The sequence below is a fragment of the Aquarana catesbeiana genome, linkage group LG01 (assembly GCF_042186555.1).
Source record: "Aquarana catesbeiana isolate 2022-GZ linkage group LG01, ASM4218655v1, whole genome shotgun sequence".
In the NCBI taxonomy this organism is placed as follows: Eukaryota; Metazoa; Chordata; class Amphibia; order Anura; family Ranidae; genus Aquarana; species Aquarana catesbeiana.
Genome location: NC_133324.1, coordinates 975360777 through 975387616, shown reverse-complemented (window position 1 = coordinate 975387616; position 26840 = coordinate 975360777). Strand labels below are relative to the sequence as shown.

Below are 26840 nucleotides of genomic sequence, written 5' to 3'. Positions count from 1 at the left end.
GGTAGGACAGGAACACAAGACAACTTGAACTGTAAGTTTATAATTGGGGCTGGGCTGAGGGGAGGGAGGACAAGGGGGAATGTTTGTCTATTCCACCCGTAACAAAAAGCAACTGTTCACCTAAAAAAAAAAAAACTACTTGAGTTAAAAAAAATAGAGAGGTAAAGAGACCCAGAGGTGCCTACTTTAATGGCAGTTTGACATCTTTTTTATACCAAGTGGTAGAGTAAATTGAGGAGAGATTCTGAAATTTAACACAGCTGAAGCTTTTGCTGGATATTACAGTTTGTTGATTGGTTTTGCTTATTTTCCGGTATTGCTTTTTACTTGCATCCTCCTGCCCTAATCCTCAGAAGCTTCTTCTAGAGTCAGGTGGAGGTAATCAAACCTCCAGCCTGTAGAGTCTTGAGCAGACCAAACTAAAATCTGCCCCCCCCCCTCCCCCCCCCGGGGCTACAGCAGTAGCCTCATACTAAATTGACCTCACAGTCTATGTAGAAGGTGCTACAACCATAAATACATAAGTGAAAATACCTGGATGGCAATTGGGAGGAGCTGACCCTCAGGATTCTTCCACAGTAGACACATAGGGGATGCGATGTATTGAGGCCTTCCATTGATAGTATTAGCAGGAACACCCTGCAAAATCCCATAATCTGCCAGGAAAATGTGACCATTCTGAAAGGTAACAATTACAAAATCTGATCAGCAATGAAATACGGTAAATTAATTAATTTACTGAGATAATTTAAAGTGTATGTAAAGACAAAACATTATGTTTATTTTGGATAGAAGAATACACATGGATTAGAACCTCCTATGAAGTTTCAGATTTCTTTTCACTTCTTGTGTCTCTGAGGAAATCATCCTATTGTGACGCAGCAAAAAGTAAACAGACAAGGGTTTCAACCCTTCCCTACCGTATCCAAAACTTAAAGCGGAGTTCCCACTGTTACATTTTTTTTTTTTTTAGGATGCATATCTTTTTCTTATAAGGTTTATTTAGATAACTTTTTTTTTTTATTAATCCGCGCTCGATTGCCGATTTCATATAAGAATATATCTTATATTCCTGTTTAGTAGCAGTTTCCATAGTGCTTTTGGGCATGTGAAGCCCACCAGCACTATCTTCCCGGGCTCTGGTGCAGCTGAGCGACCAGCATGCACCGCCCCATTCCCGTATATGTGCAGCAATGCGCCGTAGTGGCGCTGTAAAGTATACAGGTTGCCATAACAACGGGCGTCGTTGTCAGAAGTGCTCGCCCCGTTGTTATGGCAACCTAGCCCTCGGCGCTGCCTCCTGGGAAATGATGACACACATCTCCCAGGAGCAGTAGCGAGCAGAGGCGCCAATGAAAATGACGTCAGGGGCCTAGGAGATGAAGGAGGCAGATTTTGAGAGACCACATAGCAACAGGCATTAAAAGGTAAGTAAAAAAAAAAAAAAATTCTCCAAATGTTTTTTTTATTTATTTCATGCACATTAATGACTTTTTCTTTTGGGTGGAAATCCACTTTAAGTGTTGGCTGCACATACGCTATACCAGTTTGTTGTACAATCCCAATTCCAAAAAAGTTTGGACGCTGTGTAAAATCTACATAAAAACAGAATGCAATAGTTTGCAAATCTCATAAACCCATATTTTATATTTCACAATTGAAAATAGAAAGCATATCAAATGTTTAAACTTAGAAAATGTACAATTTTAAGAAAAAAATAAGGCAAATTTTCAAAATTGATGGCAGCAACACGTTTTAAAAAAGTTGAGACAGGGCCATGTTTACCACAGTGTAACACCCCTTCTTCTTATAACAACACTATGTAAATTTTGTCTGGGAACTGAGGTGACCAGTTGCTGCAGTTTTGCAAGAGGAATATTGTCCCATTCTTGCCTGATATAGGATTCTAACCGACCAACAGTCCTCGGTCTTCTTTGTTGATTTTTTTATTTTAAGATGCGTCAACTTTTTTCAATTAGTGAAAGGTCTGGGCTGCAGGCAGGCCAGTTAAGCACCTGGACTCTATTACAAAGACATGCTGCTGTCATAGATTGTGAGCATTGTCCTGCTGAGATATGCAAGGCCTTCCCTGAAAAAGACATAATCTAGATGGGAGCATATGCTGCTCTAAAAACCTGGATATATCTTTCAGCATTGATGGTGCCTTTCCTGATGTGCAAACTGCCCCTTCCATACATACTTATGCACCCCCCATACCATCAGGGATGCAGGTTTTGAACTCAGTGCTGATAACAAGCTGCAAGGTCCCTCTCCTCTTTAGTCTGCTAGGCGCAGCACCCATGGTTGCCAAAATGAATGTCAAATTTCGATACATCTGACCACAGAACAGTTTCCACTTTGCAACAGACTATTGTACAATGGAATTGCTCAGAGAAGCCTTGAACCTCCTCTTCTCAGGCCTTCTACCGGTGTTCCTGGCTCCTGCCCTGCGCCAAGTGCCCCATAGAAAGCCACTTTCTATGGGGCCACTCATGCGGGCTTGCTCCCGAGCCTAGCTGTCTGCATCTATTGAATAAGTTCACAAAAAAAAAAGAAAAACAAAAGCACATTTTTTTGCAGGTAAAAGAATGTGCTTTTATTATTTTTTTTCTTAGGAGCCTGTAAAGCAGAAGTCAGCAGACCGTCAATCATGGGCAGGTGACGTGCAGCTCTTGTCCCTCCCTTGCTGACCCCCCGGGTACCTGGACAGGATGGGCAGCGGGGGCATCATTTACTAGATACAATCCTTCTGCAGCAGCTGAAATACTGGGGATCAGTTCCAATACATTTTGCTGCATTCATCAGGTGGCTGCACTCTGACAATAGAAATCTCTGACTGCCCTAGTAATTCAGAAATGAAAGGAGCAAGAATGAGTGACATCACACATCCCCCACCTCAGATCTGTCACTGGATGACACTATAGTTATCCTCTATATTTGTTATCAGGAAGAGGAGGGTGAGACCATAGTTATCGCCTATGTCTGACAACAGGAGGAGGGAAGGTAACACCATAGTTATCCCCTTTCAGCCCTTTCCTTTACTGAATGAACACAGTGAGTAATCTGTACCGATCGCTCACTGTGTTCTTTCATAACTGAAGCATAGTAAACCATGTTTACCATGCTTGTTTGTGAATGACCAGGGAGACTGTGCAGAGCCCTTCCTGTTCATTCATTCTGTATAGCTTAGGCTGCAGAGATGGATGTTGAGGACCGTTTCCTCAATCATCAGGGGTCTGAGACCCCCCCAACAAGGCTTTTAAAAAATTTATACAAAAGTAATAAAACATTTAATTGTAAAAAATAATAAAATACTACAATTGTAAGAAATAAATAAAAAATAAAAATTGTAAAAAATACAAAAATCTAATAAAAAAACTACTGACACTGCCCACTGCTCTACAGACACCAACCTCTGTTCTACTGACGCTATCCTCTGCCCAACTGACAAAGTCCACCTCCCTACCGGCACTGTCTACTGCCCTACTGACCGACACTGTTCACTGCTCTACTGACCGACACTGTTCACTGCTCTACTGACCGACACTGTTCACTGCCCTACTGACCGACACCATCCACTGCCCTACTGACCGACACCATCCACTGCTCTACTGACATCGTCCTCTGCCCAACTGACACTGTCCACTGCTCTACTGACACCAACCTTTGCTCTACTGACACCGTCCACTGCCCAACTGACAAAGTCCACTTCCCTACTGGCACTGACCGACACCATCCACTGCCCTACTGACCGACACCATCCACTGCCCTACTGACATCGTCCTCTGCCCAACTGACACTGACCGACACCATCCACTGCCCTATTGACTGACACCGTTCACTGCCCTACTGACATCAATATTACCAGTGCCAATTACATGAAGCCAGACCTGTCCCATGTACTGCAACCAGACCTATCCCATGTACTGCAGCCAGACCTGTCCCATGTACTGCAGCCAGACCTGTCCCATGTACTGCAACCAGACCTGTCCCATGTACTGCAACCAGACCTGTCCCATGTACTGCAACCAGACCTGTCCCATGTACTGCAACCAGACCTGTCCCATGTACTGCAACCAGACCTGTCCCATGTACTGCAACCAGACATGTCCCATGTACTGCAGCCTTATCTGTGCCTGGCGACTAGCGAGGACGTAATCGCATCTGCCTGTCACGCAGCCGTACTCCATGCTCTGTCTTCTGTAAATGACAGGCTCAGCCAGGAGATAGCCCTGCGCTCACGGGAGATGACCGGCCCGACATTCTGACATGGCGGCAGTGGCGGCGATGGGGGGGGTCGTTGGCCTGGTCAGTATTCGCGCCATAAGACGCAGAGGCATTTTCCCCCATTTTTTGGGGGGTAAAAAGTGCATCTTACGGAGCAAAATTTAAGGTAATTAGTTGCAACATGTTCTTTCAGCTCTTCCTTCTTAGTATCACTTTTTGATGCCCTGTCCTAACTTTTTTTGAGATGTGTTGCTGCCATCAACTTCAAAATTACCTTATTTTTTACTTAAAATGTTACATTTTCTCAGTTTAAACATTTGATGTTTTTTATGTTTTCTATTGTGCATAAAATATGGGTTTATGAGATTGGCAAATCATTGCAATCTGTTATGTAGATTTTACAAGGCGTCCCAACTTTTTTGGAATTGGATTGTATAATTAAGATCCATATCTCTACATCAGGTAATAACTTCACCTGGAGTTCTGTCTGTAGGTTTGTGGAAGCCCCCAGGGATGGAGCCACCATGTCGTCAGTGACTGGGAAGTTCTCTGGAACTTTAACACATTTCTTGATCAGTGTGGGGTTAGTTCCATTCAGATATTGGCCTCCAAAGAAAGTATCCTCCTCCCATATGTTACTCACTATATCTGAAATACAAGAATTAAAAAAATTAAGATATGCTTAATTAAAGAAGTAGCTACAGAGGGGGTGATCAAGTATACAAGTGGCTTAAAGTAGCATTCTCACTAATGGTCCGACGCCTGTGAGGTCTCTCACTGGCGCAGGCATCTTCTCCCTGGCTGCCAGTCTACAACCATCTTGATTGGCTGTTGCGAGCTGACGTCACTCCTGTGCATGCGCAGAAATGCAATTTTCCGGCACACAGATACTGTGCAGGAATTCAAACTGAGCTGCACATGTGCAGCTTATGGAACATTCTACAGAGAATGGTAAACAGGTAGTTCATGTATTTTATTACTGAAGAGATATTGCGTGTCGAAAAAAAAAAAAAAAGCCTGCCTGTTCACAGTATTATATATTTAACTATTATATCCACTTTAAAGTTGGCTAACACACCCAGAAGTATTAGATACATTATCTGTTCTGCTTCCGCAACCTAAGGACTGAAAGTGCGATCTCTATAACTGATCCATAATAACTGATCTTGCAAATCGTAGAAAGCCTTAATCGAAAACTTCAAAGGTGAGCATCAGATATGGAGTGATGTGGCGACAAAATTATTAAAGGCAAGCAGACAATGCTTGTGTAACTTGACACTGCCCATCAAAATCTATGGTTTCAAATATTAAGCAATTGAGAGTCAAATCCAACCACTGGAAGTGAAAACTCTTTTTCAGGAACACCGGAAAGAGATGAAAGGGGGAGAACATGGTAGAATAAAGCAAACATTTACATACTGTAAAACTTGTAAAGTCATTACAGGTGTCTGAAAGATGGCACAGAAGAAAGTTTATGAGTGTATTTTCAGAGGGGAAGGCAGCAACATGCACCAGTCCTTCATACCTCCCTTTGAATTAAGTTCTTCAGAGGGGAAGGCAGCAACATAGATAAGTCATGCAATAGCTCATACTACAAAAGACCACTTCAAAAAGCATTCAAAATGGTGAGAACTCGTCTCGTCTTTGACCTCACAGAGGTGTTGAGTGTCACGCTATTAACTCCGATTTCCTATCCGACTCAAGATTAACCAGTTCAAATGTAGAATCGGTGTGAACTCATTGTTGCGATACCATAAAAACCTGAGGATGTTTCTGTTGTCTTCTCGAACAATGAAACTGGAACATTTGCTGAATGTCAGCCAGAACAGCAATTGTTTTTTGTCTGAAGCAGAGCAAAACTCCTATAAGGTTGTTTTTCAGATTAGACCCAGTGAGAAGGACATCATATCATTGAGGGAAACTCTTTCATATTGAGCCCTTGAGTCAAAGACCACCATGATCTGAACTGGCTTGCGAGGATGGTACTCACCAAAGCATAGGAGGTACCAACATTCCTCTTCTTCCCCATGAGGTGGTGTAGGTTTAGAATAATATTTTGCAAATTAATTCTGCATAGAGTCAGTTGAAGATCTCCTGACATTACCCAGACAGATGTTGCCTATGATGGCCCAGCCTTGGTCCAGGCATTGGGCATATGGTGTGTCATGTGGCCCGCCAATTTGTTATCGAGCCTTGTGTACCCTTAGGATGTCTTTGCAAAAAGCAGGAGAATATCAGCATTTTTTGTCAAGAGCTGGTACGGTATGTTGTCACCTATGCCTCTTAAGTGAGAGTGAGAGGTGGATGCTGGAATAGGGTCTCCTCTCTTTTGGCTGGAATCTGGTTGCACTCAATGAGAGTGGCCAATGATATTCCTATACTGCTATTCAGAGGAGCTACTCAAAGACCAGTGTGTCTCCTGCCTGAAACCTCTGTGATACCACAGATACCCAGGGCAGTAGTGTATTTAGGTTTTGTGCTGCCCTAAGCCTGGCTAAACTTGTGCACCCCTAATTTAAATATGACCCACCCCTTCCTGTCAAGGCCACACTCCTTGCTGTTTAGGACCCACCCTGAAATTTTTGAATGGGGACACTAGTTCTGAGGGCCTCGGGGGGAAGCAATGGATTCCCTTAATTTGCATAGATTTCCTCTCACTTCCTGTTTGGTTATGGGGCAGGAAGTGAAGAGAAATCTCTGCAATGGGACAGGCATGGTAAAAAATAAACAGCGGCTATAACACTCCCTTTCTCTATCCAAAATGAAGTGTTGCCTATAGTTCTACTCTAAGCACAAATTTCTGATAATTTTATGGAGAGATAAGAAGATATAACCATGGCAATGGTGCAGCAGAAAACATAGGACAGTGAGGAAGGTTTGTGGTCCAGGATGATAGGACAGTCAAAATTAGAAGCGGTGCCCCCCCAGTTGCGGAATCCTGGCCGCCCGCATACCGAAAGCAGCGCGGCCGCTTTATGGGGCGCTAGACTAAATTTGCCTCTCAGCCCAGTCCACCCCATAAGACTGGCGCTACACTAACAGCATAGCTCAAGCTGGCAGGGACTCTTTCCGTGCTGCCCCCCTGCAAAGTGCTGCCCTAGGCCTGGGCCTTGTCGGCCTAGGCCAGGATACAGCGTTGACCCAGGGTATATGGTAAGGCATCTCCTATTATGTTTACCAGGTCAAAAAGCTTTGATCTTGCAAGAGATCTTTTACTCTTATTATCTAGAATAATATACAGTCTTACATATTTTTCTGGTTGACCTTTGAGGTATACACAAACAAAGCATATTTTGGCACAGAATTTGTCAAAGAGTCCCTCTCCACAGATATCTGTACATATGAAGAAAACTGGAGTATAAGGCGCTGTTTGGACTGTGTTCTCTCCACCATGCTTTGGATCGGGAGGATTACCTGTGGACAGAGTAGGACTATCTTGAAATGGATGAGGAGCTTGCATGTGATCATCACTGTCACATTCTATGCACTTAATAGTAGCCTTACAGTCTTTAGCATGGTGTTCTGTGGAAGCACAGCATTTGAATCAGACTCCAAATTTAATTAAATGTTCTTTGCATTCTTGCAAGGGTTCTTTTCTGAGGCTCTCCAATCCCAGCTGTAGCCTTATACGGGGAAATGCATCGGAAGGAGATAGGAGCTGAGACAATACTGTGTAAGTCACAGTCAGAACTCTTTCTATTGCTCATTTTTTTATCTAATTGCTGTAAGTGCATACATTTTATTACAGTAATGTTTTTTTTTTTTTTACTGCATGATTAGTCTTCCTTCTTTTTATATGGCTCAATACTAAGAATAGCTGGCTCAAGGCTCATCTGGTGTGGAGATTTAGGCATCTATTGTTTGAGCATATGATCCACTTCCACACAGTGCTGATGTACAGCTGAACCTGGGAGGTTGAAGGAAGCTCTGCAACCCACGCTGTTCATGATCTCTTATAATCTGGAGATCATAGTGATTTGGTAAGAGGCCACTATTTCTACTTTTGAGCACTGGTGGAACACAGAAGCACTTTATTGGATGTCATTAAGGAAAACTGGGAACAGTGCACGTTTATTCTGCGTACACACGGTCGGAATTTCCGACAACAAATGTTCGATGTGAGCTTGTTGTCAGAAATTCAGACCGTGTGTAGGCTCCATCGGACATTTTCCGTTGGAATTTCCGACAAACAAAATTTGAGAGCTGGATCTCAAATTTTCCCAACAACAAAATCCGTTGTTGGAAATTCCAATCGTGTGTACACAATTCCGATGCACAAAATTCCACACATGCTCGGAATCAAGCAGAAGAGCCGCACTGGCTATAGAACTTCATTTTTCTCGGCTCGTCGTTCATGTTGTAAGTCACCGCGTTCTTGACGTTCGGAATTTCTGACAACATTTGTGTGACCGTGTGTATGCAAGACAAGTTTGAGCCAACATTGGTCGGAAAAAAATGATGGATTTTGTTGTCGGAATGTGCAATCGTGTGTACGCGGCATTACTCATCTGTTTGTCTTTTTTGAGAAATTGTTTGGAGACAATTTTTTTTTATTAGTTTTTGGACATTAATGTTGATATATCACATTGGTGTCTTTGAGATCTATTGCACAGTAGACTTTGAGTAATGAATAATATGGACACTAAAAGGAAACATTTTATGTGGTTGACACGTTTGTTTAATTGTTTCTTTGTTGTTTTTATTCACTGTTACTAATTTGCTAGTTTGAGCAAGATATTTCACTGCTTTGATTTGACAATCGCAGTGGTCACTATTGATAGGGTTTGATATCTTTTAACTGACAGCACACTTTTATTTTATTTTTCTATTTATTCCCTTCTGAAGCTGATACATTTGCTAAACGGGTGTGATTTGTTATGCATGGGGCATTAGCGATTTGGGGTCTCAATTTTCTTGTGAAAATACGTGAGCTTGCCGGCCCCAGGAGCAGTAACTGAGTTTGGGTAGGTGGGTATCAGCCTTGCCAAGTTTAAATACCAAGAGGAGGACACCGAGTCTCTGCTAGATATTTTTGGAAAGCTTTGGAGCCTTTTAAATAAAGCATCCCCAATGGCTTCTAGGCTGCGAAGCTGTAATCAAGTCTGTCCCAAGCAGTGTTAAGACCTGTGGAAGGGCTGTCAATGTGAACAGCTTTGAGTCTTTTGATATTCTCAGCAGATTGAGGACCTAACCACATGATAAGCAGATCTGACATCTAGTTCAAAGGTCATGGCTTTGAAGTTGGATTTCCAGCCTCTGCAGTTTTCTGGTTTGTCATCAAACTTAGTGAGAACTGTCTTGGTGAGCTCTTTGAAAAGCATGTATCTGTGTATTTGGACTTTAAATGCATAGTTATATACAAAGCAAAGTCAGTTAGATTGGCTGGTGCATTGAGATTGAGTGAGTTTGGTATGGTGGTGAGAAAGCATTCACAGGCTTGGGATTGATTGCCGTGTTGGGTTGCAGCTGTGGAGCATTGTACCTGGTAAAGGGGGGCAAGGGGGAGGCAATTGCCCCCATGCACCCTGCTAATTTAGGCTTCCAGGCAGTGGCAGAACTACCAGGGTCGCAGCGAGTGGTCCTTGGCTTTCCGCCACCTGGGGGGCCCTGACAAGTGGAACAGGGCCCTGCTGGCGCCATAGGCAGTATTGGGGCCGCTCCTGCATGCCCAAACACCTGTGCACCTTCTTTCCTAAGTGCGCGGCAAAACCGTGTGCTAATGGGCAGGGTTATCCATCCCTGTTAACCTCTGTTGTGCGCCAGAACTTCGTGCAGCTTAAAAGAATTTCCGACGTGCAGCGGAAAGTGAGGGAGCAGGTATCAGCTTGTCCATTAAGCCGACTGATCCACCAGCTTTGTGTTAAAATATGTTTTTATTTTCTTTCCACGTTTTCCAAAAACTTGTGGAAAAAAAATGACCTGTTCAAAAGACTCATAATGCCTCATAGAATATATGTTGGGATGTTTGCTTTCCAAAATGGGGTAATTTTATGGGCGTTTCCATTTTCATGGTGCTCCAGGGCCTTCAAAAGTGTGATAGATCGTCATGAAATTAGATGTGTAATTTATGTCATTGAACGTCTGACAGTGCTCTCTGGATGTTGAGCCTCTGTATGTGGCCAAGCTGTGTAAAAGTCTCACACATGTGGTATCACTGTACTCAGGAGGAGTAGCAGAATATATTTTGGGGTGTAATTGCAAGTATGCATATGCTGTGTGAGAGAAATAATTTGTTATTATGACCATTTTGTGTAAAAAAAAAAGGGGTTCATTTGGGGGGTATTCGTACTGACCTTGCTTGTTAGTGTCTCAAGAAATGAGATGAGGCAATCAGTACATCAGGTGTGATCAATTTTCAATGAATGGCACCACAGCTTGTAGACTCTATAACTTTTGCACAGACTAAATAATATCCACTAATTTGCGTTATTTTGCCAAAGATATGTAACAGTATAAATTATGTCCCAGATTTTCGAAGAAAATTTACTTATTTGCAATAGAAACTTAAAAAAGTGGGGTTTTTTTTCAAAAATTTTGCTCGTTTTTCGCTTATAACGAAAAAAAAAAAAATCTCAGCGGTGATTAAATACCACCAAAAGAAAGCTCTATTTGTGAGAAAAAAAAAAAAATGTTTGGCTCTAGTGTAGAATGACTAATTGTCATGACAATTACAATGAGTAATTGTCATTAAAAGTGTAAAAGCACTAAAAGCTGAATATTGATCTGGGCAGGAAAGGTGTATAAGTGCCCTGTATTGAAGTGGTTAAAGGAGAATTGTACAAAAAAAATAAATGGATTGGTTAAACTCACAAGTGCTTTTTTACCACTACTATTCTTTTATATTGGCTTTTGGAATTTACAAATGTAGCAATTTAGAAACTGGATGAAAGGTCTAGCTCTGGGAAACACTTTTTGATAGATAGTTCCATATGTGGTACAAGTCCTTCGATATTAGGGACAGTTGGGAGCTATGGGTATCATAAGCAGAAATCAGAATTGCTTGTAGTAATGCAGTCAGCTTCTACTGTTTACATGTAATATAATGCAACTTGAATTGTATAACAGGTCCGTGGGCGGGGCTTAAGGCACCCTAGTGGGGACACTGCAGAACTGCACCCGCTAATGCCTGTAGCACAGGCCCAGAGACACTTTCATGTGAAATCAATACTAAGGCAGCACTCCAACTTAGAAGCAGGTTGCACTCGCCCAATTAATTCTTGCTCTGTGGTTTTTACACTTGACACTTCTTTCTATTAAAGGACACCACTCATAGGTGTGCAGCATTTAGGGACCAGTCCTTCTGAGGCTGTACCGATCTCCGGAGGCATCCAGGGCTCACATACAGACACCATAATACTGGGGTTCCTCCAAGACATATACAAACCTGGCTACACCATAGGCCAGGCATCTGATGCGTGGCAAGTGGAGAATGGATGGAAGTGATCTCTGCTTCAGAACTCTCCCCAGAGGAAGACGAGGTGGTAAAACAAGGCACACCAGTAGTTACAGCACCACCTTACTCATCATCCTGAAGAGGGAACAACTCATCTGGTAACACTATTTTCAGAATATGAAGAAGTTCAGCGCCCATAGGGATGGATCCATTTCCTCCTCAGTGGGGGCAAGGAAAGGACTATTCAGCTGCTCCAGGGAAGGCACCAGCTGATCCATCGTGGAGGTAGAGGCCTTTGGGAGGCTCCACGTGGAGCTGACTACCCAAACCGTCCTCAGTGAATCAAAGCTCCGGACCATCCCAGCCTCTCTAGGGGACGCTGCACTGACATCCTTGATAGCCATTATTTGGCAGACACAATCCATAAGAGCAACTGTAGGCAAGCCATTGGCACCCAGATGGCAAGAATCTCCAACAAATAGTGACATCTGAAACAAGGGAGTATAGCATGCTAGACAACAAGCCCATGGCAATAAGTGGAATGACAGTTGCAGGTACCACATACAGCCCAATGGGCATCCTGACCATCTATGCGGCAGTGTGTCAGGTGCCTCAGGCCAGAATCTATTACAAAGTCTTCCGGACCCTACTTCAGAGGCTGCTTCTTCAGGCAGGACATTTCTGCAGAATTTTGGGTTGCACCCTCCAATGACAGCACAGGAGCACCCATATTGTTTTGGTGCATATATTCACCTCCCAATGTTGCAGAGGCCATGTATGGGTATGTTAGACCCATGTACTGTATCTTCCTCTAACTCAGTCCCCTTGTGTGTTGCAAGTGCTGTTCTTCTGATATGCTGTGCATGCTTTAAGAGACTTCAGACCAGGCAAGTAAACAAATGGTATCCTTTACTGAGAAAGTACAGTTCTCAAGAGTCATTCAAAACATCGTTCCTAAACAAAGCTCTTCTAGAGCCCCATAAAGTGTGTGTACCTTAGGCCGTAGGAAGCCCACAAGGCAATCCCTTTAAAGGGAAGAGTCCATTTAGGCAATAATCCACAAGAGGTAGTTCAAGTCTCTTATGCCGCGTACACACGGTCGGACTTTCTATCCTACTTGATCCGGCACACTTTCTGATGGACTTTGTCCGCCAGGTGCGCCGGACTTTAAAACGGACGGACTTGCCCACACACAAACAGACTTTGCGGCGGGCTAAGTCCGCCTGTCTTTCCGACGAACTTTCGCCGGAGTTACGGCGGACTTTCAGAATGAACGGACAAGTCCGTTCATTTTGAACGTGACTTAGGTGCGACGGGACTAGAAAAGGATGTCAATCTTGCCGCTTTTATCGGCGAGATTGACACCTTGAGAGCCCCGTCACGGGTCACAACAGGCCCTTAGGTCTGGTATGGATTATAAAGGGAACCCCCTAGGCCGAAAAAACGGCATGGGGTCCCCCCTAAAATCCATACCAGACCCCGATCCGAGCACGCAGCCCGGCCGGTCAGGAAAGGGGGTGGGGACGAGCGAGCGCCCCCCCTCCTGAACCGTACCAGGCCGCATGCCCTCAACATGGGGGGTGGGCACTTTGGGGGAGGGGGGCGCCCTGCGGGGCCCCCCACCCCAAAGCACCGTGTCCCCATGTTGATGAGGACAAGGGCCTCTTCCCGACAACCCTGGCCGTTGGTTGTCAGGGTCTGCGGGCGGGGGGCTTATCGGAATCCGGGAGCCTCCTATAATAAGAGGGCCCCCAGATCCCGACCCCCCCACCCTATGTGAATGAGTATGGGGTACATGGTACCCCTACCCATTCACCTAGGGAAAAAGTGTAAATAATAAAACACTACACAGGTTTTTAAAATATTTTATTAAACAGCTCCGGGGGGAATCTTCCTCCGGCTTCGGGGGTCTTCTTCCGGCTTCGGGGGTCCCTCCGGTTCATCTTCTCCCAGCGTACGGTTGGTTCTTCTCCGCTCTCTTCTCCCGGTGTTCCAGTTCTTCGGCCGGCTCCTCCGCTGTGTTCAGGTAGCTCTCTTGCCAGCAGAGGTCCGGACTTCTGGACTTCTTGTCTTCTGGACTTCTTGTCTTTTGGGCTTCTTGTCTTCTCCAGATGTTGACACGACGCTCTCTTCGGCTGGACTGCTCTGAGGGCTGCATTGTGACTTATATAGGCGGAGACCTCGCCCCCTTTTGATGTCACAGTCCCTGGGCATGCTGGGACTGTGACGTTTTAGGGGGCGGGGTCAACATCACCCAGTGACCACGCCCCCTAAAACGTCACAGTCCCAGCATGCCCAGGGACTGTGACATCAAAGGGGGTTAACAGCAAAAGTCCATGAGGGTCTCCAGACTCAGGACCCTCATCAGGTACCTTGATTGGGCTCCCACCACCCTCCCAAAGGGGGTGATCACCTCAACAGAGTAACAGATTACATTCTCCTAGGGGCTTGGAGTCAGCCCCTTTTACACTATTTGTGTAAAGGCAACCTTGCTAAAAAAGGCAGGAAAAACCTTAACCCTTACATCCTGGCTACCTCCAGCTAACAGGTCAACCTGAGAACATGGTGCAACATCAAGACATTGTAACATTTTTTACCTGGCTGACTCAATTAACATGAGGGTATGAGCCGAGACAGGAAAGACAAGAACTCAAACAGGAAGACATGTTAACTCTCATGTTAACCATCTTGTAGGCACCTGCGTACAGATCCATTAGAAAAACACTGTATTTTGTTCTCTTGTAGGCTGTAGGCTGCTTTGATTAGCTTGCAAGCAAAAGGGCAAAAGCTTGAAAAAAGGAAACTAATTCAACCACCATATCTAAAAACAGAGAAGATGCAATATATTATTTTTGGTTTTTGGGTTTAGATATGCTGTAAGTAAATCTGCCCCAGATGTAAACATCTGTCAATTCTGAGAATGTGGTAGCATATAACTTATTCCCCTTGCCCCAACTTGGCAGGTGTTTGGTCATTGGCCCAATCCTGTCACATGGGTTTTGGGAGCGAATCCTCAGCAATGTGTAAGGTTAAAGATGCAAGCTTAAGTTGGCTTTAGATGGATCAAAAATTGGTCAGTTCAGCAAGGACAGGCTGTTGGATTGACTTTTGTTGAATGTGAATTTTGGAAAACTTTTGTCAATCAGCAGTTGCGGTCGCTGATCAGTGTATTCTGACAGCAGAGAGTCCTCCTGTCAGAATATAATGTCCTGGTGGGGGAGGATTCCTCCTTCCACCTCACTTGTGAGGGTGGAGTTAGACGAAAAAACAAATCTATGGCAAGCTTTCTGCAGGGCTAACTCTCTTTGCTCCTGTTTGCTAAAAGGGGTGGTTAGAGGGAGCGGAGGTGAATATGTAGGGGAGGATGAGTGAACTTGTTGCTTTGCCCCAAAAGAAAAATGCAAGTTTAGTTTAGGGATATGTTTTAACAGACTAAGTTTGAATTACTGAGTTTGCTTTCGAAGAGTATACCAGAGATTCACAAACAAATTTTACACACCTGAATATTGTGATTTTCGTAGGAAGGACACGAATTTGATGTCATCCAGGGAAGGCCATGAATCAATGTTGTAGACATATCCATCCAGCTTTGCTTCTAAGCCACTAAGAGAAGAGAAAATAGACAATGATTATTAATACCTGTTATGGATGGATAATGCTGGTACACAGAAGTATGTACCCAGTAAATTCCACACAATGTCCAGCCTCTCCCTGCAGATCTTTTATTTGAAGGGTCAGAACTAGGGATGAGCTTCGCGTTTGAGTCGAACGCATGTTCGACTCGAACATCAGCTGTTCGATCGTTCGCTGACTTGCGAACGTTATGGGCCGTTCGCGCCAAATTCGTGTGGCGCGTCACGGCCCATAATTTACTGCGGCATCGCAGTGCATTGCTGGCTGATGATTGGCCAAGCATACACTATGACTCGCATGCTTGGCAATCACAGCACTGTCGGTAGAGAGAGCTGTAATTGGCCAAAGCCAGGGTGGCTTTGGCCAATTATGGCTCAGGGGGTTTAGAACACGCCCCACACTATATAAGGCCGCCTACACGGCGGCCCTGTGTAGTGTGTTCCGGTGTGCTGAGAGATAGAGAGAGAGACAGTGTCATTTCATTTGAGTTAGCTAGATTAGGCAGGACAGTCAGTGAGTTAGCTGCACTTATAGTGTATTGTGTATATATATGCATCCCAGGTGTTGCATATATATTATATATATATATATATATATATATATATATATACACACTGTATTCAGTTTAGCTAGATCCGTTCCTGTTATCTTCCTACTGACAGGCAGGCTTGTCTTGTTACAGTATTTACAGCTACCTGAAGAAAATTGCTGGTGTTCTTTTGATCCTATTAGTACCACAGTCAGGCAGCTAGACTATTTACAGTTAGTGTAGTGTGTCCTCCTCACAGTGTTCAGTTAAAGCTACAAGTTAGTTTAGTGTGACCTCTGCACAGTGTTCAGCTAAAACTACAAGTTAGTGTAGTGCACTGTGTTCAGCTAAAGCTACAAGTTAGTGTAGTGCGTCCTGCTCACAGTGTTCAGCTAAAACTAAAAGTTAGTGTAGTGCAACCTCTGCACAGTGTTCAGCTAAAGCTACAAGTTAGTGTAGTGCGTCCTCCTCACAGTGTTCAGCTAAAGCTACAAGTTAGCTTAGTGTGACCTCTGCACAGTGTTTAGCTAAAGTTACAAGTTAGGGTAGTGCGTCCTCCTCACAGTGTTCAGCTAAAGCTGCAAGTTAGCTTAGTGTGACCTCTGCACAGTGTTCAGCTAAAGCTACAAGTTAGGGTAGTGCGTCCTCCTCAGAGTGTTCAGCTAAAACTACAAGTTAGTGTAGTGCGTCCTCCTCACAGTGTTCAGCTAAAGCTACAAGTTAGTGTAGTGAGACCTCTGCACAGTGTTCAGCTAAAGCTACAAGTTGGTGTAGTGTGCCCTCCTCACAGCGTTCAGCGAAAACTACAAGTTAGTGTAGTGCGACCTCTGCATAGTGTTCAGCTAAAGCTACAAGTTAGTGTAGTGCATCCTCCTCACAGTGTTCAGCTAAAGCTACAAGTTAGGGTAGTGCGTCCTCCTCACAGTGTTCAGCTAAAACTACAAGTTAGTGTAGTGAGACCTCTGCACAGTGTTCAGCTAAAGCTACAAGTTAGTGTAGTGCATCCTGCTCACAGTGTTCAGCTAAAACTACAAGTTTGTGTAGTGCGACCTCTGCACAGTGTTCAGCTGAAGCTACAAGTTAGTGTAGTGCGTCCTCCTCAAAGTGTTCACCTAAAACTACAAGTTTGTGTAGTGCTACCTCTGCACAGTGTTCAGCTAAAGCTACAAGTTAGTGTAGTGCGTCCTCCTCACAGTGTTCAGCTAAAGCTACCTGTAGAAGGTTGGTGGTGTTTTCCTGATCCTATCACTACCGCAGGCATCTAAATAAGCTGTGCGAGCTCTGCACAGTGTTCACCTAAAGCTACCTGTCGAAGGTTGGTGGTGTTTTCCTGATCCTATCACTACCGCAGGCAGCTAAATAAGCTACAAGTTAGTTTTTTGCGAGCTCTGCACAGTGTTCAGCTAAAGCTACCTGTAGAAGGTTGGTGGTGTTCTCATACTACAGGCAGGCAGTTGATTTTGCTAGCTGCAGTATCAGTACATATACATATACATATATATCCCAGCTTACTGCAGATACAGGCCAATATAGGGATGGAGGCACCTTAGGGTGCTTCATATAAAGTCCCAAACTCCCTCCTTTTACAGTGGCTTGCGAAAGTATTCGGCCCCCTTGAACTTTTCAACCTTTTGCCACATTTCAGGCTTCAAACATAAAGATATCAAATTTTTATTTTTTGTGAAGAATCACCAAGTGGGACACAATTGTCAAGTGGAACGAAATCTTTTGGATTTTTGAAACTTTTTTAACTAATAAAAAAATGAAAAGTGGATCGTGCAAAATTATTCGGCCCCCTTGCGTTAATACTTTGTAGAGCCACCTTTTGCTGCGATTACAGCTGCAAGTCGCTTGGGGTATGTCTCTATCAGTTTTGCACATCGAGAGACTTGCCCATTCTTCCTTGCAAAACAGCTCGAGCTCAGTGAGGTTGGATGGAGAGCGTTTGTGAACAGCAGTTTTCAGCTCTTTCCACAGATTCTCGATTGGATTCAGGTCTGGACTTTGACTTGGCCATTCTAACACCTGGATACGTTTATTTGTGAACCATTCCTTTGTAGATTTTGCTGTATGTTTGGGATCATTGTCTTGTTGGAAGATAAATCTCCGTCCCAGTTTCAGGTCTTTTGCAGACTCCAACAGGTTTTCATCCAGAATTGTCCTGTATTTGGCTGCATCCATCTTCCCCTCAATTTTAACCATCTTCCCTGTCCCTGCTGAAGAAAAGCAGGCCCAGACCATGATGCTGCCACCACCATGTTTGACAGTGGGGATGGTGTGTTGAGTGTGATGAGCTGTGTTGCTTTTACGCCAAACATATTGTTTTGCATTGTGGCCAAAAAGTTTGATTTTGGTTTCATCGGACCAGAGCACCTTCTTCCACATGTTTGGTGTGTCTCCCAGGTGGCTTGTGGCAAACTTTAGACGAGGCTTTTTATGGATATCTTTGAGAAATGGCTTTCTTCTTGCCACTCTTCCATAAAGGCCAGATTTGTGCAGTGTACGACTGATTGTTGTCCTATGGACAGACTCTCCCACCTCAGCTGTAGTTCTCTGCAGTTCATCCAGAGTGATCATGGGCCTCTTGGCTGCATCTCTGATCAGTCTTCTCCTTGTCTGAGCTGAAAGTTTAGAGGGACAGCCAGGTCTTGGTAGATTTGCAGTGGTCTGATACTCCTTCCATTTCAAAATGATTGCTTGCACAGTGCTCCTTGGGATGTTTAAAGCTTGGGAAATCTTTTTGTATCCAAATCCGGCTTTAAACTTCTCCACAACAGTATTACTGACCTGCCTGGTGTGTTCCTTGGTCTTCATGATGCTCTCTGCGCTTTCAACAGAACCCTGAGACTATCACAGAGCAGGTGCATTTATACGGAGACTTGATTACACACAGGTGGATTCTATTTATCACCATCAGTCATTTAGGACAACATTGGATCATTCAGAGATCCTCGCTGAATTTCTGGAGTGAATTTGCTGCACTGAAAGTAAAGGGGCCGAATAATTTTGCACGCACCACTTTTCAGTTTTTTACTTGCTAAAAAAGTTTAAAATATCCAATAGATTTCGTTCCACTTCACAATTGTGTCCCACTTGTTGGTGATTCTTCACAAAAAATTAAAATTTTATATCTTTATGTTTGAAGCCTGAAATGTGGCAAAAGGTTGAAAAGTTCAAGGGGGCCGAATACTTTCGCAAGCCACTGTATATACAGGCCATTAGTATGTCTGGAAGGCCAACAAGGAGAGGCAGACAGTCACAAGCCAATAAAAGAGGGCAAGCAGGCTTTGTGTCTAGAGGCAACAGTGCTGGTCGTGGAGACGGTGCATCCTCATCAGCACGTGGCCGTGGGACACGCTTGGCCCTTTTTTTCGGCAGCTGGCCATGTTGAGCCGCAACATGCGGAAGACTTGGTCAAGTGGATGACCAAGCCGTCCTCATCTTCCTAATCCTCTCTCACCCATGCTCAGGGTACTTTGTCTGGCAAAGCAGCGGCCTCTTCCCTCGGCTCAATGTCAAAAGTGACTCCTTCCCTAGCCCCACCATGTTCTCCTGAGGAGTCCCTCGAACTGTTTGACCACAGTGTTGGGTACATGCTCCAGGAGGATGCCCAGCGTTTGGAAGGCTCTGATGATGAAACTGAGCTAGATGAAGGCAGTAACGTGAGCACGGACAGAGGGGGTGCCCAAGAAGGACAGCAATCTGGCAGTCATGCTCCCCCTGCTGCAGCATACTGCCAGGTTTGCTCCAGTGATGAGGAGGGAGGGGATGATGAGGTCACTGACTCAACGTGGGTGCCTGATAGGAGAGAGGAGGAGGAGGAGGAGGAGGAGGCATATCACCAATGAGGCAGGATGCCCTCCAGGGGCCAGCCTAAGGGCAGCACACTGACTGCATCACACCCCAAAGCTCTGCATGTGCAGGGCGCTGCAGTCTCTGCGCGTTATTCAAAAAGTTCTTTGGTGTGGGCCTTTTTTGAGACGAGTGCATCAGATCGCACCGCTGCTATTTGCAACATATGTCTCAAGCGTATCTCGCGTGGCCAAAACATCTCCCGCTTGGGCACCACATGCTTGACCAGACATATGTTGACCTGCCATGCAGTTCGTTGACAAGCGTATTTAAAAGACCCACACCAAAGAACAAAGAGGATCTCTCCTTGCTCCTCATCAGCTGAGATCTCCAACCCCACTATACCTTCAGTCCTCTCTGAGACCTGCACTGAGAGGAATGAAGGTGTAGAATTAGGTGTGTCAATGCCAAGTACTTGTGGGCAATCTGCTTTTGGTACACCGACGTCAGATTGTACCAGTCAAATTTCCCTGCCCCAGCTGCTGCACCGCCGAAAGAAGTTCGCTCCCAGCCATCCACATGCCCAGCGGTTGAATGCTAGCTTGGCAAAATTGCTAGCACTTCAACTGCTGCCTTTTCAGTTGGTAGACTCTGTCCCCTTCCGTGAGTTTGCGGTTCCTCAGTGGCAGGTACCCAAACGCCACTTTTTCTCACGGAAGGCGATTCCGGCTCTCTACCGGCATGTGGAAGGCAATGTCCTGTCCTCGCTGGACAGGGCGGTCAGCAGTAAGGTGCATATTACTGCTGACTCATGGTCCAGCAGGCATGGACAGGGACGTTACCCAAGTTTCACCGCGCATTGGGTGACTCTGTTGGCAGCTGGGAAGGATGCAGGACAAGGTGCAGTAGTGTTGGAGGTTGTTCTGCCACCACGTCTCCAAAATGCCACTACTAATGATTGTGACACACCTCTCTCCTCCACCCCCTCTTCTTCCTCCATGGCCTCTTCCTGTGCTTTGTCCTCGGAATCAGCAGTGCTCCGTAGCCGTTCAAGGGGCTACGCAAGCATGCAGGCCAAAAGATTCCATGCGGTGCTTGAGCTGGTGTACTTGGGGGACAGGAGCCACACTGGGGCAGAGGTTCTGTCAGCTCTGCAGGGGAAGGTTCAGAGGTGGTTGACGCCACGCCAACTTAAGGCAGGAATGGTGGTTTGCGACAATTGCACCAACCTCCTCTCTGCCCTCCAACAGGGACAAATGACCCATGTGCCCTGTTTGGCTCACGACCTTAACTTGGTGGTGCAGCGGTCCTTGGGCAGGTACCCGGGCTTACAGGATGTCCTGAGGCAGGCCAGGAAAGTCTGTGTGCATTTCCGCCGGTCATATAATGCCAGTGCTCGGCTGTCAGACCTCCAAAAGGAGTTTAACCTGCCCAAGAACCGCCTAATCTGTGACATGCCCACCAGGTGGAACTCAACGTTGGCCATGCTGCAGCGGCTGCACACGCAGCAGAGGGCCATCAATGAGTACCTGTGCGACTATGGCACCAGGACAGTGTCAGGGGAGCTTGTTTTTTTTTCCCCACGCCAGTGGGCCATGATCAGGGATGCATGCGCTGTCCTGTCACCATTTGAGGAGGCCATGAGGATGGTGAGCAGTGACAGTGAATGCATCAGTGACACTGTCCCTTGTCCACCTGTTGGAGCACACGCTGCGTGGAATAATGGACAGGGCACTTGAGGCAGAACAGAGGCAGGAAGAGATGGACTTCCTTAGCTCTCAAGGCCCCCTTTATCCAGACAGGCCCTCAGGACAGCGAAGAGCACCAGACCAGAGACATAACTAAAACCTTCAGGGCCCCGGTGCAAGAAACCATGATGGGCCCCCCTTCCATCCGAGCCCCGGGCTTTGGGAGAGTGCCCATGGACATCCTCCTAAAACCGTGCTTCCTGCATGACCCCTGGGACGTGCATCTAGTGCAATCACATCGGCCCTTTACCATGTGATCAGCTGATCACATGTAAACAGACTTGCCGGTTATCCACAGCCCTTTCCTCACACGCTGTGTCTATGTGAGGAAAGGACTGCCGTTAACTGTCAAGAATGTCAGTAAATTGTTTACACTGATAATCAATGCCCCAATCATCAGTGCCATCTATCAGTGCCCATCAGTGCTGCCTATCAGTGCCCATCAGTGCCTTCTATCAGTGCTCATCAGTGCCTTTTATCAGTGCCTTCTATCAGTGCTCAACAGTGCCCATCAGTGCCTTCTATCAGTGCTCATCAGTGCCTTCTATCAGTGCCCATCAGTGCCTTCTATCAGTGCCCATCAGTGCCTTCTATCATTGCTCATCAGTGCCTTCTATCAGTGCCCATCAGTGCCTTCTATCAGTGCCCATCAGTGCCTTCTATCAGTGCTCATCAGTGCCTTCTATCAGTGCTCAGCAGTGCCTTCTATCAGTGCCCATCAGTGCCTTCTATCAGTGCTAATCAGTGCCCATCAGTACCTTCTATCAGTGCTAATCAGTGCCCATCAGTACCTTCTATTAGTGCTCATCAGTCAGTGCCTTCTATCAGTGCTCATCAGTGCCTTCTATCAGTGCTCATCAGTGCCTTCTATCAGTGCTCATCAGTGCCTTCTATCAGTGCTCATCAGTGCCCATCAGTGCCCATCAGTGCCTTCTATCAGTGCTCATCAGTGCCTTCTATCAGTGCCCATCAGTGCCTTCTATCCGTGCTCATCAGTGCCCATCAGTGCCTTCTATCAGTGCTCATCAGTGCCGTCTATCAGTGCTCATCAGTGCCTTCTATCAGTGCTCATCAGTGCCCATGGGTGCCTTCTATCAGTGCTCATCAGTGCCTTCTATCAATGCCCATCAGTGCCTTCTATCAGTGCCTTCTATCAGTGCCTTCTATCAGTGCTCATCAGTACCTTCTATCAGTGCTAATCAGTGCCCATCAGTGCCTTCTATCAGTGCTCATCAGTCAGTGCCTTCTATCAGTGCTCATCAGTGCCTTCTATCAGTGCTCATCAGTGCCTTCTATCAGTGCTCATCAGTGCCCATCAGTGCCTTCTATCAGTGCCTTCTATCAGTGCCTTCTATCAGTGCCCATCAGTGCCTTCTATCAGTGTTCATCAGTGCCCATCAGTGCCTTCTATCAGTGCTCATCAGTGCCCATCAGTGCCTTCTATCAGTGCCCATCAGTGAATGCTATCAGTGCCCATCACAGTGAATGCTATTAGATCCCATCAGTGCCGGACAGCACGGCTCTGAGCGGAGATCGTGTGTCATAAAACAATAGCACAGAGAGACACCGGCGACGGCATTAATGTTCTATTTGTCGGTCCTCTCTGGCAGATGAGAGAGGACACACAGCTGATCTCACGGCTCCCCCTTCTCCCCCTCCCCTCTCCTGTGTGCTCCGCGGGAAATGTGAGCTCTTTAGCTTCACACTAGACTGCCCGCGGAACACACAGGCGAGGGAGGGGGGAGAAGGGGGAGCTGTGAGATCAGCTGTGTGTCCTCTCTCATCCGTGCCAGAGAGGACCGACAAATAGAACATTAATGCCGCCACCGGTGTCTCTCTGAGCTATTGTTATATGACACACGATCTCCACTCAGAGCGTGTGTGAAGAGCAACCCCGCTGGGCCCCCCCCACAGTGGCGGAATGCCGGGCCCCATCGCAACTGCAACTGTTGTGATCCTGGTAATTCCGCCACTGCACCAGACGGTATACTAACCATATTTTTTGACACACATGCACTCCAAAATGACTATTTTTTAGGGCTGTCCCCTATCACCACTTTTATTTGCCCTAGCAATTGAACCATTAGCTCACAAGTGCAGAAATAGCATCGATATAAAAGGGATATACTAAGGGAGATAGTGATTTCAAACTCAGCTTATACGCCGACGATGCTCTTATATTTCTTACAGATCCTCTTACATCCATCCCATCTCTCCTTAAAGAACTGAAATTCTTCCACGCCATTTCAGGCCTTAAAATTAACACTAATAAATGTTATGCTCTACCAATAAATTACACCCAAAATACTCAAACCTTATTATCAAATAATTTTCCATTTATATGGTGTCCCCAAACATTTAAATATCTTGGCGTCACAGTCACCTCAACACACAACCTTTTATAGAAATCTAATTATGTCCCTCTATTTTCTCAGATCACCTCCCTATTAAAATCCTGATCGTCTTTCCATATATCTTTCCCGGGTAGAATATGTGCCATTAAAATGCCGATTCTCCCTAAACTCCTATATTATTTCCGCGCCCTTCCTATTAATGTCTCAAAATCTAAATTGACTTCCCTTCAAAGAGATATCAACAAATTTATATGGGCGGAATACAAAACCCAGATGCAGCTATGCCCTTATGCATAGACCTCAATCCACAGGCGGCCTAGGCCTCCCAACTAGGGATGAGCTTCGTGTTCGAGTCGAACCCATGTTCGACTCGAACATCGTCTGTTCGCCGAATTGCGAACGATATGGGCCGTTCGCGCCAAATTCATGTGGCGCGTCACGGCCCATAATTCACTGCGGCATCGCAGTGCATTGCTGGCTGATGATTGGCCAAGCATGCACTATGACCCGCATGCTTGGCCAATCACAGCGCCGTCTGAACAGAGAGCCGTAATTGGCCAAAGCCAAGGAGGCTTTGGCCAATTATGGCTCAGGGGATTTAGTACACGCCCCACATTATATAAGGCCGCCTACACGGCTTCCCTGTGTAGTGTGTGTTCCGGCGTTCATAGATAGAGAGAGAGAGAGAGAGACAGACAGTGACATTTGATTTGAGTTAGATAGATTAGGCAGAACAGTCAGTCAGTTTAGCTGCACTTACAGTGTATTGTGTATATATATGCATCCCAGGTGTTGCATATATATATATATATATATATATACACTGTATTCAGTTTAGCTAGATCCGTTCCTGTTATCTTCCTACTGACAGGCAGGCTTGTCTTGTTACAGTATTTACAGCTACCTGAAGAAAATTACTGGTGCTCTTTTGATCCTATTAGTACCACAGTCAGGCAGCTAGACTATTTACAGTTAGTGCAGTGCGTCCTGCTCACAGTGTTCAGCTAAAACTACAAGTTAGTGGGGTGCGTCCTGCTCACAGTGTTCAGCTAAACCTACAAGTTAGTGGGGTGCATCCTGCTCACAGTGTTCAGCTAAACCTACAAGTTAGTGGGGTGCGTCCTGCTCACAGTGTTCAGCTAAACCTACAAGTTAGTGTAGTGAGACCTCTGCACAGTGTTCATCTAAAGCTACAAGTTAGTGCAGTGCGTCCTGCTCACAGTGTTCAGCTAGATCCGTTCCTGTTATCTTCTTACTGACAGGCAGGCTTGTCTTGTTACAGTATTTACAGCTACCTGAAGAAAATTGCTGGTGTTCTTTTGATCCTATTAGTACCACAGTCAGGCAGCTAGACTATTTACAGTTAGTGCAGTGCGTCCTGCTCACAGTGTTCAGCTAAACCTACAAGTTAGTGGGGTGCGTCCACCTCACAGTGTTCAGCTAAACCTACAAGTTATTTTTTTGCGAGCTCTGCACAGTGTTCACCTAAAGCTACCTGTAGAAGGTTGGTGGTGTTCTCATACTACAGGCAGGCAGTTGATTTTGCTAGCTGCAGTATCAGTACATATATATATATCCCAGCTTAGTGCAGCTACAGGCCATTAGTATGTCTGGAAGGCCAAGAAGGAGAGGCAGACAGTCACAAGCCAATAAGAGAGGGCAAGCAGGCTCTGTGTCTAGTGCTGGTCGTGGAGACGGTGCATCCTCATCAGCACGTGGCCGTGGGACACGCTTGGCCTTTTTTTCAGGAGCTGGCCGCGTTGAGCCGCAACATGCGGAAGACTTGGTCGAGTGGATGACCAAGTCGTCCTCATCCTCCACATCCTCTCTCACCCATGCCCAGGGTACTTTGTCTGGCAAAGCAGCGGCCTCTTCCCTCGGCTCAATGTCATCAGTGACTCCTTCCCTAGCCCCACCATGTCCTCCTGAGGAGTCCCTCGAACTGTTTGACCACAGTGTTGGGTACATGCTCCAGGAGGATGCCCAGCGTTTGGAAGGCTCTGATGATGATACTGAGCTCGATGAAGGCAGTAACATGAGCACGGACAGAGGGGGTGCCCAAGAAGGACAGCAATCTGGCAGTCATAAATAATGATATTTGAAGCGCTTCACAATGTGCATGAAAATGAATATATAAAAATAAATATAAATATAAATAGTCAAATAAATCCAGCGGTGAGTAAAAATTCCTAAAAAATCCAGCAATCAAAATAGTGTAAAATTATAAAAAATTAGTGACACCAAATGTGTAAAAAATTCACATAAAAAATCCACATAAAAATAAATATATAGGGATGTATTCAGAAGGTTCAATTGTACAGGTGTAGAATCCTGATTGGTATAGAGCTTTTGATCACTAGCAAAGCTGTTTAAAAACACTTGCTTAATTAAGGTGCTCATTGATAGTACCAATGTGTTTTTTGCTTCTATTCACAACCAATGTGAGAATCATAAACAGGCAGATAAGAGAAAAAACCAATCATTGTGCAATAGTTAGGATACCAAGGTACACAGGCAAACTTCAATCCACTCACTGCTGATCTGCACATTGGAGGAGCCAAGGAAGCTCTGTGCAGATCAGCAGTTTCACACAGTGTACTGCAGTGAATCTGCTCCTGTCTAAGGCGGCTGACTGCTATAGTAAAACCTGCATATGCCTTATCATTATAAGGCACACGTGAGTGGATTGAAGTTTGCCTGTGTACCTTGGTATCCTAACTATTGCACAATGATTGGTTTTTTCTCTTATCTGCCTGTTTATGATTCTCACATTGGTTGTGAATAGAAGCAAAAAACACATTGGTACTATCAATGAGCACCTTAATTAAGCAAGTGTTTTTAAACAGCTTTGCTAGTGATCAAAAGCTCTATACCAATCAGGATTCTACACCTGTACAATTGAACCTTCTGAATACATCCCTATATATTTATTTTTATGTGGATTTTTTATGTGAATTTTTTACACATTTGGTGTCACTAATTTTTTATAATTTTACACTATTTTGATTGCTGGATTTTTTAGGAATTTTTACTCACCGCTGGATTTATTTGACTATTTATATTTATATTTATTTTTATATATTCATTTTCATGCACATTGTGAAGCGCTTCAAATATCATTATTTATTCTTTTTAAGTGACTCTGAAAACACTCTCTTTTGATA

The 26840-nt window shown here is 45.2% G+C and overlaps 1 protein-coding gene across 1 annotated transcript in view; it reads right to left on the bottom strand.

Moving 5' to 3' along the window:
* Nucleotides 1-26840, bottom strand: part of LOC141128895 (polyunsaturated fatty acid lipoxygenase ALOX15B-like) — a 144341-nt gene that overhangs the window by 65278 nt on the left and 52223 nt on the right. The window contains exons 13-15 of the mRNA XM_073616527.1: nt 15120-15223; nt 4703-4875; nt 535-678 (exon numbers count right to left, since the gene is read on the bottom strand). Of these exons, the coding sequence (XP_073472628.1) occupies nt 535-678; nt 4703-4875; nt 15120-15223 (421 nt within the window). The remainder of the gene's footprint in view (nt 1-534; nt 679-4702; nt 4876-15119; nt 15224-26840) is intronic.